General features: G+C 40.7%; 1 protein-coding gene across 2 annotated transcripts in view; it reads left to right on the forward strand.

Moving 5' to 3' along the window:
- Positions 1–14,443, forward strand: part of ABCA4 (ATP binding cassette subfamily A member 4) — a 136,641-nt gene that overhangs the window by 67,812 nt on the left and 54,386 nt on the right. For both annotated transcript variants that reach the window (XM_049714008.1, XM_049714005.1), the window contains exons 15-17: positions 1,869–2,090; positions 3,958–4,162; positions 12,376–12,441. In XM_049714008.1, the coding sequence (XP_049569965.1) occupies positions 1,869–2,090; positions 3,958–4,162; positions 12,376–12,441 (493 nt within the window). The remainder of the gene's footprint in view (positions 1–1,868; positions 2,091–3,957; positions 4,163–12,375; positions 12,442–14,443) is intronic.

A 14,443-nucleotide genomic window follows, 5' to 3' on the forward strand; every position in this document is an offset into this window, starting at 1 on the left:
TGAGATTTGCCTTCCTAAGAATGGACATTAGGACTTCAAAGCTTTTAGGACGTGAGGTAAAGAATGTTTACTAAGAGTTTCTTGCACAAAGGGGTTTCTCCTTGTGGGAACCAGGACATTGTTCCAGTTTCCAGTGATGGCGGAAACAGAGCTTTCCACAACAAAATAGGATTTTCCTTTGAATGACGCTCTCATCTTTCCCCTGTCGTTCCTTCCCACCTCAACTATGCAGGAAAGAAGCTGGAAGCTGGGACAATGGAAAGGTTCCATTGTTACTCAAGCTGTTAAGAACAAAAAAGAAAAGTGGTCATTAGAAGAAGACAAGGCCAGTGAAATTGTTGGGTCAGCCAAATGACTTTCATATCTGCTTGAAGTCAATGAGAAATTACATAGCCTAGAAGTTTGTAGGACTTTGCTTTGAGCTGAGATAAGAAATTAATTTCATTCTTCTGAGAATAACAATAACCATCTTAAAGTTCTTCCAGCCAAAAGCCACATGTTCAGTCAAGGTCTTGCTTTTATTGAGTTGCATGTGATTAAGGATGAGGAGTGAGCTTCCCAGGGTAATGTGGAGAGCGCTTTCACACAAAATCAGGAACCCTGAGTCTTAACCTTGACTTTTATTTAGATTTCCTCAATGTTTGCTTGTAGTTAAGCATGGCTCTCTTCCACCTCCTTTGCCGTTTGTTTTATTCCATTTTTCAATCTGTTCTGTCAGTGCCTGGCAGGCATGAAAGCATGAATGAAGAAGAAACAGTAGCAACAGGAGATAAGTGGCACAATTTTTCTACTCACATCTTACATGCCCATTATATATATTGCTACTTGGTCTCTCTTTTTTACTGAGAGAAACCCAGTGCTTCGGGTCACCACTACCAATTAATCAGAACCAATTCAAGAGGTGAACCGGTTTGTACCTTTATGTTCCCAAGAAAAGAACAGGATGATCTATATGAATTTGGAGTTATGTGCAAAGGGTAAAAATCCTCATAGGAGGATACCTCATAGGTAAAAATCCTATAGGAGGCCTATAGCAAAAGAGAACCAAGAAGGCCTAATAAATTTGAACATCTCAATTTATCCTCTAATGTAACTGGACAGCAGCTCCCTTATTAAAAATACCTAGTTTGGTCCTATTTTCTACATAGCCAAAGTGATTGACCCACTAATTAACATGAAAGATACTGAATATTGCCCACAGGTTCTATGAAATGTATTTGTATGATATTATGGGTCTGGAGGATTAATCCACTTCCAAGTGATGTGGATTAACTACTGATATTTTTACCTATATGAGAGGCAAATCTCAGAATATAAGTATTGGGTTGGCCAAAAATTTCGTTTGGGTTTTTCCGTAAGATGTTTTGGAAAAACCCGAACGAAATTTTTGGCCAACCCAATATAAATGATTAAGTTAGCAGGCCAGGCCCCAGGCAAAATGTTAAAGCTTGTTGGATGGTCTCCCACCTCCCTCTTTTGTTCCTCATCTACTCAGTATATCTCAGGAGCTACTGATGCTCCAGGACCCCCTCTGCAGATCTTCCTCCCCTGCTCTAGGCTTATTTCTCTACACTATCCCCTTCCCAAGGATTTCCTTAGTGAACACATAATAATTACTCAGTACTGATAGGTAGCTTAATATGTTACCCTCCTGGGGAAAAATGACATAATTAGAACTAAAGGAACTCAACACATTGAGTCTTAAATGTGGAAATTTGGACACCAACAGCAGGCTGATGGGAGAGATCCCTTTGGGTCAGAGGGCTTCTGAAAGCCCCAGAATCACAGCACAGAGGTCACTCCTGAGAGGGCTGGTGCCCCTGGATGTGGGTGGAAATTACTGACTCAAGTGGTCTCTTTCGTTTCAGCATGGAAGGATCCTGCATTATAGCAATCCATTCATCCTCTTCCTATTCCTGTTGGCTTTCTCCACTGCTACAATCATGCAGTGCTTCCTGCTCAGCACCTTCTTCTCCAGGGCCAGCCTGGCAGCAGCCTGTAGTGGTGTCATCTACTTCACCCTCTACCTGCCACACATTCTCTGCTTTGCTTGGCAGGACCGGATGACGGCCGACCTGAAGCTGGCTGTGGTAAGGGACCCTGGGCTTACACCTAGAATATGATGCATTCCAGCTGAGGGGTATGTAGCAGTCTGAGAGGACCGGCTTGCCCTTTGAGGGGATCCACTTTGCCTTTTGGCACAAAGGGGCACAAGGTTTGAAGGCACAGGTACAGAAGAGGGAGCATTCTTCACCCTGAGCAACCTAAGAGTTCCTCCTCGCCAAATCTGCTTGATTAGTCTGCCCTGGGGAGTAATTGAAAACCAATTCAGCTCATGGGTCCCTTTGTGTATCCATAAGAGGAGGACAACTGGGTCCATTTCACTCAGGTTTTTTTTCCTAACATTTGAGAAGATTCATAAGGGAGGGAGCTTGCCCCCTAACTATTCTGTCCAGAAAGATGTTTCCGTAAATTAAAAGTTTTTGTTTGTCTCCAAAAGAATTTGAATCAGAGCAGCTCTACAGTGTCTCTGTCATGTTCTACGAGTGCACTCAGAGAGGGGTGCCGAAATGAGCCAGTCAGGCCCTCTTGCCAAGAGAGGTCTCTGGAAATTGACTCTGGATTGCCTGAGAGACCTCTTCACAATGCCCAAACAACACTGTCTTTTACTCTAATTGTTTTCAAATGATCTATTTACACCCTCTCATTAACCAGGCTAAATAGCTTCTAAGCCCTATAGGGTGAAAATTTCCTTGTCCTCCAGAATCTCCCTATCCGTACTTCTTTGTACAATGCAGTTGAGAAAGGACTACCACCGGCTTCTCATTGGGGAAAATCTAAGTCAAACTTGTTCTCACGACTCAAGCTTATGTGGCTCTAGTGTTGCCAGGGCATCTGCCTTTTATTTCTCACGTTAAATAAGAATTAATTGCTGTCATTTATGGCACCCAATTTTCCAACATGATCACAAAGGGCAAGAAATCCTTATGATTCAGCCTGTAGGCAGAGCTGGGCTATCTTGGTATACTGCATAGACAGTTGGTACTTCGAAGCCACAACTAGTTTCTTGTGTGTGGGTCTGCCAGGAAGCTATAGTTCTGGAAGCTCTGTGGACCAGGGCTGGGCTGAGATTTTTTTTAATGGTTTTTGTGAACATATAGCTAGAGAATCCCTTCCTTCTTCAGAGAGACACTCTGAACACCACCGTGGGTCCTTCAAACTAGAGGTAGGTCACCCAGCAGAGCAAGTGGGAATAACTCATCCCTCTGCATGTGCTTATGTGCTTTCTGCCATGCCATGGACCACCTGTGGGGATGTGGCTGGGGAACTTCCTCTTCAGACTTCCTTCTGTATGCCACCTGTGCAGTTACTTGGGCTCTCCAAGGAGAACCTAAGAAAATGATTGTCCCCAGTCTGGAGATAGGAAAAGGTGACAGTCAATGTAACCTGAGGGCTTTTTGGCTGACAGAGTTCAGGAGGTCATGAGACCATCCCCTGCCTAGCCCTCTAGCTTTCCCTAGAACACTGATGACTTTATGGACACTTCTAATGGGATTCTCACAAAGCAGCTCAAGTAAGCTTCTTTGTTCTACCAAAAACTGTAAGATCTTAAGAAAGAGGTAGGAAGAAGGGGGGAAGGTTAGGAAGATAAACATGAAGACCTTTGGTCCTTTGCTGTGTTATGCTATGTGGTTTTGTCTTCTCCTGTACACTACTGTGTTCCATTGGACAGGTGAGAGGTGGCCCAGTGAGTATTGGGTGGGGGTCCCTGAGGCCTGAAAGGTATTCCCAGAATTATATTCCTGTAGGAAGACTGCCTTACGCACTCCCTGGGGTGGTCTTACACCTGGATACAACATGGGTCCTCTTTTGGCCCTCCTTCCTACCTTGTAGATTCTGTTGGGTTGGGTAAAAGACCCTCTGCTCATCTTTCATGCCCTTTTTACCCCACTGCAGAGCCTGCTGTCTCCTGTGGCATTTGGGTTTGGTACTGAGTACCTGGCTCGCTTTGAAGAGCAAGGCCTGGGGCTACAGTGGAACAATATTGGGAATAGTCCCGTGGAAGGGGATGAATTCAGTTTTCTGATGTCCATGAAGATGATGCTTATTGATGCTGTTCTGTATGGCTTGCTTGCCTGGTATCTTGACCAGGTGTTTCCAGGTAAGTGTCCCCCTCCACAGGGTAAAGGTAATTAGGTTCTTCAGATCCCCAGCCTCCCCTTTTCATCTAGTTTAAATCTTATTCCAGTATCCCATGCTTTTGGATTGGAAGAATTAATATTGCTAAAATGGCCATACTTCCCAAAGCAATATACAGATTTAATGTGATCCCTATCAAATTACCCATGATATTTTTCACAGAACTAGAACAAATAATCCTAAAATTTATATGGAACCATAAAAGACTCAGAATTGCCAAAGCAATCCTGAGGAAAAAGAACAAAGCTGGAAGCATAACCCTCCCAGACTTCAGACAATACCACAAAGCTACAGTGATCAAAACAGCATGGTACTGGTGCAAAAACAGACATATGGATCAATGGAACAGAATAGAGAGCCCAGAAATAAAACCACATACTTACAGCCAAGTAATCTTTGACAAAGGAGGCAAGAATATACAATGTAGAAAAGACAGTCTCTTCAGCAAGTAGTTTTGGGAAAGCTGTAGAGCCACATGTAAATCAGTGGAATTAGAACACACTCTCACACTATATACAAAAATAAACTCAAAATGACTTAAAGACTTAAATATAAGACATGATAACATAAAACTTCTAGAAAAGGATGTAGGCAAAACATTCTCTGACATGATAAACCATAGCAATGTTTTCTTAGGTTAGTCTCCCAAGGCAAAAGAAATAAAAGCAAAAACAAACAAATGGGACCTAATCAAACTTATTAGCTTTTGCACAGCAAAGGAAACCATAAACAAAACAAAAAGACAACCTACAGACTGGGAGAAGATGTTTACAAACAATGCAACTGGCAAGGGATTAACTTCCAAACCATACAAACAGGTCGTACAACTCAGTAACAAGAAACAACAACCCAATAAAAAAATGGACAGAAGACCTAAATAGACGTTTATCCAAAGAAGACATACAGATGGCTAATAGGCACATGAAAATATGCTCAACATTCTAATTATTAGAGAAATGAAAATCAAAACTGCAATGAGGTACCAGTGAGAATGGCCATCATTAAACAGTCTATAAATAAAAATGCTGGAGAGGATGTGGAGAAAAGAGAACCCTCCTACACTGTTGGTAGGAATGTAAATTTATATAGCCACTATCGACAACAGTATGGAGGTTCCTTAAGAAACTAAAAATAAAGTTGCCATATAATCCAGCAATCCCATTCCGGGGCATATATCTGGAGAAAAATATACTTTGAAAAGATACATGCACCCCAATATTCAAAGCGGCACTATTTACAGTAGCCAAGGCATGGAAGCAACCTACATTTCCATCAACAAATGAATGGATAAAGAAGATGTGGTACGTATATACAGTGGAATAATACTCAGCCATAAAAAAGAAGAAAATAATGCCATTTGCAGTGACATGGATGGACCTAGAGATTGTCATACTGAGTGAAATAAGTCAGACAAAGACAAATATCATATGATATTGCTTATATGCGGAATCTTAAAAAAATGGTACAAATGAACTTATTTACAAAACAAAAATAGACTTACAGACATAGAAAACAAACTTATGATACCAGAAGTGATAACAGGGTGGGGTGGGGAGAGAGAAATTAGGAGTTTGAGGTTAACGTATACACAATACTATGTGTAAAATGGATAAACAACAAAGACCTACTGTATAGCACAGGGAAGTATAGTCAGTATCTTATAATAACCTATAATGGAAAAGAATCTAAAAAAGTATATATATATATATATGTGCATGTGTGTGTGTGTATGTATGTATGTACACACACATATATAGCTGAATCACTTTGCTGTTCACCAGAAACTAACTCAACATTCTATATCAACTATACTTCAGTTTTCAAAAAAATCTTATTCTTTCTAAGGTCTTTCAACTTGGACTGTCAGAACCCGCATTTGAAACTTAAGTCCAGGAACTAAAAATCCATCAGTGAATGCTGTTGGCTCGACTTTAGAAACAGATTTAGAATCTGATCCCTTGTCACCAACTCTATACAACCTTCCCAGTCCAAGCCTCCTTCTTCTGTCATCATCTCCTACCAGTCTGTTTTCCACACTGTGTTCAGAGAGATCCTTTCAGAATCTAGGTCAGATGGTGTCAACCCTCTGTTCAAATTCTTCAGAAGATGGCAGTGTAGGGAGATCCTGAACTCATCTCCCCTCATAGACAAGTGAGTCTACAGCTACATATGGAACAATTTCCTCTTCAAAAAAAACCTAAAGTCTAGCTGAGTGATGGCTACACATAGGCAAAGGAGAAGAAAAACACATCAAAGTGGGTAGGAGAGTCTAGGTCACAATCTCACCATAAGCTTGGCACAGTGACCCACAACCAGGAGGGATCTCAGAACCCAAAGCTTCTCCATGAGGAACAAAGTATTCAAACCCCACATCAGGCATCCCAACTTTTAAAACATGCACTTGAGATATGAGCCCCCAAAACATCTAATTTTGAAAACCAACAGGGCTTACATCCTGAGACCCACAAGATGGTAGCAATCTAAGAAATGCCACTTAAAGGGCGTATGTGCTCAGACTCACCTGTCCAGGGCCCAGCTTAGAGGCAGCTGATTGAGTCCAGGCTTAAAGTGAAGGAGACTCACCTATTTATACTAAAGTGTTAGCCTGAGGGGCAGGCATCTAATTTAACACACACATCTGGTAGCCTGCTGGAACACTCTCTGTGGACAAAGACTGGAGGGCACCATCTCTGTGCTCTCCCTTTGCTTGCTCCAGAACACCAGTGTCTCCTGGACAGAAGCCTTTACACATATCTCATGCCCTGATTTTTGTGGCTGCCTCTAAGGAGATACCTCTTCATCTCCTGGCTCTGAAAGCTTGTGTTCCTGGTCACTTGGGACTGTAATAATTGGTGTCACCCAGAAAGGAGCTCATACCCCTATCTGGTGACCTGGTTTTTGTGACTGCTGCCAGGGGACACCTTTATATCTCCTGACTCTGGTGGCCAGTGGGGCTTATGCTAGTGGATCCCACAGGACTGTAATCAATGAAGAAAGAGTTCTTAAACAGCTGTCACCACCAGGGCACAGTAAGAGGCAACAGACTCAGGAGCTAAGTCTTTCTGTGAAGAAGGCCTATTAGCTAATCCTCATGATTGTGTCCTAAGGGATAGGTTTCTAATTAAACATGCATCTCGGGGTTAACTGTAACCCTTTCCAGTCCTCGGAGTGTGGGCACTATCTTTGTGCTCTCCCTTTGCCATGCTCCAGAGTGTCAGTGTCTCCTGGAAGGGATCTTTACATGCATGTGGCACCTGATTTTTGCAGCTGACATCCAGAGGACATCCCTTGATTGCCTGACTCTGAGGCTGGAGTAGCTTGGGTTCTTGGGTTCCATGGACTGTGGCAATCAGAAGGATGGTTCTTGGCAAGCTACCACCCACAGGGCACTGCACAGACAGTGGACTGAGGAATACACACCAATCTTTCTGTGAGGGGCTGCTTTGCTTGTCCTGGATCTTTGGACTGAGGGGAAGGCTTCAGGTTTGGCACATATTTAGTGGCCTACAGAGCTGCTCTCAAGGAACGCAGGCTGTGGATGCCATCTTGGCACTCTCACACTGCTCTACTCCAGCTCACCAGTATCTCCCAGAAAGGAGTTTATGCACTTGTCTGGAGCCTGGATTTTTGTGATTGCCACCCAGGGGACACCTCCAGATCATCTGGCTCTGGTGACCAGTGAGACTTAAGTTTGTGGCCCCTTAGGACTATATACATTTGAATACTTATAAAAGCTGCTGCCCAAGGGTCTGGCTTCCAATCACCTGGCATCTAGGTGCTGCTGTCCTCCCCTTTGAGACACTGACAGGTCTTAGTACATCCTCAACTACCAGGAGCTATTAAAAATATAATAGGTTGCTTGGACAAACACAGAGGTTTGAGGGACAACTAGAGCTGGGGTAGGGCTGAACAAAAAGTTTCATCTCCTACATCAAGCCACTCCTTCAAGACAGGGAGAAGTGATTGTTTCATTTACTGTATAGAAGCCAACACAGAGAGTCAAGCAAAATGAAGAAACAGAGGGATATGTTACAAATGAAAGAACAAGATAAAACTTAAGAAAAAAAACTTAATGAAATGGAGATAAATAATTTACATGATAGAAGTTCAAAGTAATGGTCATAAAGCTGCTCACCCAAACTGAGGAGGAATAGATGGACAAGGCAAGAACTTCAACGAAGAGATGGAAAATATAAGAAGGTACCAAATAGAAGTCACAGAGCTGAAGAATGCAATAACTAACTGAAAAATACTCTAGAGGGGCTCAACAAAAGACCAGATGAAGCAGAAGAAAGGATAAGTCAACTGAAAGACAAGGCAATGGAACTCACTCAATTGGAGTAGCAAAAAAAAAAGAATTTTAAAAATGTGAAGATAGCTTAAAGGACTTACAGGATAATATCAAACAGACCAACACTTACATTATAGGCCTCCCAGAAGGAGAAGAGAGAAAGGGACAGAAATCTTATTTGAAGAAATAATGGCTGAAAACTTCCCTAACTTGGGGAAGGAAATAGTCATTCAGATCCAGGAAGCCCAGAGAGTTCCAAAACAGATGAACCCAAAGAGACCCACACCAAGACACTTTATAATTAAAATGTCAAAGGCTAAAGACAAGGAGAGAATATTAAAAGGAGCAAGAGAAAATCAACTTGTCATGTACAAGGGAGCCCCTGTAAGACCATCAGCGGATTTTTCAGCACGAACTTTGCAGGCTAGAAGGGAGTAGCACAATATATTCAAAGTGCTATAAGAAAACAAAACAAAACAAACTTCCAGCCAAAAGTCCTCTCTGGCAAAGTTACTATTCAGACTTGAAGGAGAGAGAAAGCATTTTCCACAAGCAAAAGCTAAAGGAGTTCATCATCACTAAACTGGCCTTATAAGAAATGTTAAAGGGACTCCTTTAAGCTGAAAAGGAGGGGTGCTAATTAGTAACATGTGAAAGAATAAATATCACTGGAAAAGTAAATATATAGTAAAGGTAGTAGATTAACTACTTATAAAACTAGTAGGAAGGTTAAAAGACAAAAGTAGTAAAAATAACTGATTACAATAATTTGTTAAGGGATACACAGAGGAAAAGATGTAAAATGTGACATCAAAAACATAAAATGTGGAGGGGAGGGTAAAAATGTTGAGCTTCAGAATGGGATCAACTTAAGTTGTTATCAACTTAAACTGTTACAGGTATAAGTTTTTACATGTAAGCTTCATGGTAACTACAAAAATCTATAATGAGTACATAAAAGAGAAAGAGAAATGAATCTAACTAAGCATACCACTGAAGAAAGTTCTCAAACCACAAAGAGAATAAAAGAAGAAGAAAGGAACAGAGAGGAGCTACAAAAACAGCAAAAACAATTAACAGAATGGCAATAAGCACATTCCTATCAATAATTACTTTAAATGTAAATGACTAAATTCTTCAATCAAAAGACATAGAGTAACTGAATGGATAAAGAAAAACAACAACAAGACCCATTTATATGCTGCCTACAACAGACACAATTTAGATATAAAGACAAACAAAGACTGAAAATGAAGGGATGGGAAAAAATATTCCTTGGAAATGGAAACCCAAAGTAGCTATTCTTATATCAGACAAATAGACTTCAAAACAAAGACTGTAATAGGAGATGAAGGAAGGCATTACATCATGATAAAGGGGTCAATCCAACAAGAGGGTATAACATTTGTAAATATTTATGCACCCAACATAGAAGCACTAAATATGTAAAGCAAACATTAACAGACCTAAAAGGAGAAATAGACAGAAATAGAATAGTAGTGGATTTTAATATCCCACTTACATCAATGGATAGACCATCCAGATGGAAAAGCAATAAAGAAACATTGGCCTTAAACAACATGTTAGACCAGATGGACTTAACAGATACTTACAGAACATTCCATCTAAAAGCAACAGAATAAACATTTTTCTGAAGAGTACATGGAACATTTCTGACATAGGTCATATGTTAGGCCACAAAACAAGTCTTAAGTTTAAGAGGGTTTAAATCGTATTAAGCAGCTTTTCTGATCACAATGGTATGAAACTAGAAATTAATTATACAAAGAAAACTGGAAAATTAACAAACATATGAAGATTAAACAACATGCTAAAATAACCAATGGGTCAAAGAAGAAATCAGATTAATAAAAAAAATACCTTGTGACAAATAAAAAATGGAAATGTTACATACCAAAATTTATGGAATGCAGCAAAAGCAGTTCTAAGAGGGAAGTTCATAGCAATAAATGCCTACCTCAAGAAACAAGAAAAGTCTCAAATAGACAACCTAACTTTACACCTCAAGAAGCTAGAAAAAGAAGAAAAATAGAAGCCCAAAGTAGAAGGAAGGAAACAACAAAGATTAGAGCAGAAATAAATGAAATGACTAAAAAGACAATAGGAAAGAGCTGGTTCTTTGAAAGGATAAAATTGACAAAACTTTAGTTAAACTCACCAAGAAAAAAAAGAAAGAAGACTCTTCCAGACACAATTTGCGAGGACAACGTTACCCTGACAGCAAAACCAAACACCACAAGAAAAGAAAACTACAGGCCAGTATCCCTGATGAACAAAGATGGAAAAATCCTCAATAAACATTAGAAAATCAGATTCAGTAATACATTAAAAGGATCATAACGCATGATCAAGTGGCATTTAATCCAGGGATACAAGAATGGTTCAATGTCCACATATCAATCAATGTGATAGACCACATAACAAAACAAAACATAAAAATCATATGATCATCTCAATAGATGCAGAAAAAGCACTTGACAAAATTCAGCATCCATTTATGATAAAGTCTGTCAGCAAAGTGGGTACATAGAGAACATATCTCAACATAATAAAGGCCATGTATGACAGCCCCACAGCTAACATCATACTCAACAGTGAAAAGCTGAAAGCTTTTCCTCTAAGATCAAGAACAAGACAAGGATGCCCACTCGCCATTTCTATTCAGCATAGTATTGGAAGTCCTAGCCACAGCAATCAGACAAAAAAAGAAATAAAAGGCATCCAAATTGGGAAGGAAGTACAACTGTAACATTTGTAGATGACATTATTTTATATGTAGAAAACCCTAAAGACTCCATCAAAGAAACTGTTAGAACTAATTTAAAAATTCAGTAAAATTGTAGAATACAAATTCCACACACAAAAATCTCTTGCATTTCTTCACACTAATAATGAACTATTATGAATAACAAAAGGCATTCCTATTACTCAGGAAACTCCAATGGTTTTAGGAGCTCTGTGCCAGGAAATGAGGACAAAGACCAAGTATTATTTTGTATTCTACCACACACCTCAACATATCTTGTTTTGACCTTGGGCAGATGCTTCAAACTCAGTGTGCCTTAATTTCCTTATTGACAAGAATCGTAATACTACCTATCCCCTTGTGTTGTTTTGAAGATTAAATTATTTAGCACATAGAAAGCACTTACAGTTATGTCTGACACAGAAAGAGCATTCAACAAATGTTAGTGATTATCATCATTATTGTTATTATCTGGTAACTGTTGAAAAGGGGTATGCTTGGGACTTCACTGGTGGCACAGTGGTTAAGAATCTGCCTGCCAAAGCAAGGGACACGGGTTTGATCCCTGGTCCGGGAATATCCCACATGCCGCAGAGCAACTAAGCCCATGCGCCACAACTACTGAGCCTGCGCTCTAGAGCCCATGCTCTGGAGCAAGAGAAGCCACTGCAATGAGAAGCTTGCGCACCGCAACAAAGAGTAGCCCCTGCTCAATACAACTAGAGGAAGCCCGCACGCAGCAACGAGACCCAACGCAGCCAAAGATAAATAAATAAATAAATTTATATTTTAAAAAATAACAATAAAATAGAATAAGAATATGTGGGGAAAAAAAAAGGGGGTATGCTTAGATTCTTTTTTCTTAGAAAACTAATGTCAGCCAAGATCATCAGTCTTAGTGTTGCCAGTTTCAGCCCCAAAACATGACCTTTTGAATTAAAACATATTAGAAGTAGTCGTCTTGGAGGAAGCATGTGGATAGCCACGTAATGCTTATGAGCTATAAATATCTACAGTTACAATCTGAGGTTCGGGTAGATAAATTCTAGATCTTATACAACTGTGGTAAGGTGGAGCTACTTAGGCTTTTTCTCTTTTTTCGCCTATCTATTTTTAGGGGACTATGGAACCCCACTTCCTTGGTACTTCCTTCTACAAGAGTCTTATTGGCAAGGTGGTGAAGGTAAGTTATTTTTAATTTTTTAATAAAAAAAGTAAAACAAATGTTTGAACTTAGCTCCTTTGGCTCTGCGTGGAATGTGTGTGCATTGTAGCGGTGGCTCTTACGTGAGGTGTGAGATTCCTGATTGGTTAGCTGTCTGCTGAGGGTTCTGCTCCTTGGTGTAGCATCACAGCCTCTGGGAGCCCATATTTTGTGAGTCACTGGGCCAGGGTGATGGCTGAGCATTGATAAACCCTTGAGTCCTGGTCGTGCCCAGTAGATTAAAGTACACTCTTAAAAGAAGGCCAGACCACTTCAGGGTGCAAATAAGTTTTGCAACTTCTCAGTTCAAAGCAAACAGATCCAGAGAATCATAGAGGAATCTTTACATTCATCTTCTGCTGCCTCCCCTCATCTGCTTTTTTATTCCTCTCTACTTTTTCAAATATAAATGAATTTATTTTCCCAAAGGAAGGGCCCATCTGGAGGCTGGGGCAGAGCTGTGATCTTCAAGGCAAATACTCCCAGATTCTCTTAGTATTGGTCTTTCCTCTGGTTGGGAAAGAGGGTTAAAAGGACATTTGCCCGGAGTGCATCCTAGATAAAATTTACCTTTCCTCCTGAATAGGATAGGAGGCCAAAGGAGAGTTCTAGAATTGGGGGGAAACCACAGACTCCTGTGAGGTATGAGGAGGCAGAGAAATTCCAGAGCTGAGAGCTGGGGACTCCCCTGGAGCTAGGAGTTTCTGGAAGCAAAGGAAATGCTTTCCAATCTGTTTGTTCCTCACCTACCTGCTCTTTACTTTGTACTATTGGGCCTGGGCCAGGATTTATCCTTTAAGCACTAAGATAGATGTTTGTTTTCTCTAGGCGATTAGCCTAGGACCTTTAAAAGTTTTGGGGTGGGGGGGTTGCCTTTTTTTTAATGGTTCGAACAAACAGCACTTCAACAGCTCAGTTTGTTTTTTCCATTATGTTGGCTTGTCTGTCTTTCTTGTCTATCTATAAACCTTTAAATTTCCACTGTAATAAAATTATAACCCATCATAAATGGGAATTTTCAACACAGAAGTCTGTTCCTGGAATGTTTCTAATTTCAATGAATATCAGGACTTGTGGGCATTTTTTCCCCTCTATAATCTCAGCAGATACGCTGCCTCTAAAAAAAAAAAAAAAAGAAAAGAGAAATCTTAAGACAAATGTGCTCCTTCAAAAATGAGTCATGCTTTTGCCAACAGAAACCAAATGTTTTTCACCTGTCTCACAGGCTAGACTGAAATAGATTCCTAAATTTCTCTAAAATTAGAAAAGAGGTGAGGTTTTCCACCGAAACCCCTCCTTTCACAGATGAAGACATGGAACCCAAGAGATATCCAGTGTCTTACCCAGTTCCCATTGTTCACTTGGGACAAAATCTGGAACTGGGACATACATTTCCTGGCAAGGAACTCACTCCAGTGACGAGAAGAATATCTCCCCCTGCTATTTCATTATTACACATTAGTGCAGTATGATAGCTAGTAAAGAGATCAAAGGAACTGTGGGCAGTAGATTTAAAGTCCTTCAGAAAACAGAAGTACTGGAGGGGGCGGGTCCCTGACCACCAGGCCCATTACTTGCCACTCCACCACGCAGCCTGCAAATCTCCAGGCAGCGGTGTGGACAGAGAGGCCCTGGTGGGCTGCAGCATTGAAAAGTCCACCCTGCTCATGTATGTGCCCTTGAGGCCAGAGCCTTTAGATGCTTGGCGACAATGGTTTCCTCCTGCCCCTGCTTTCTTCTCTGGCTGGCTTGCTTTTCTGCTTCTCTTCCGCTTTCAGGATGTCCTGATATCCTTTTAAACCAAATGCCAAGTTTACAAAAAGTGCCTCTTTGGGGGTGTGGGGGGAGGTAGGTGTATGTGTGAGTGTGAGAACGTTTGTGTGTTTACACCGCAATTCACAATTTGTGCAAGCCTGTACGTCAACCAGACTCAACTCTGGTATTAATCTCCAAATACATGAATGCCCATAAAAGTAGATTC

Source organism: Orcinus orca, chromosome 1 (genome assembly GCF_937001465.1).
Source record: "Orcinus orca chromosome 1, mOrcOrc1.1, whole genome shotgun sequence".
Classification (NCBI taxonomy): domain Eukaryota; kingdom Metazoa; phylum Chordata; class Mammalia; order Artiodactyla; family Delphinidae; genus Orcinus; species Orcinus orca.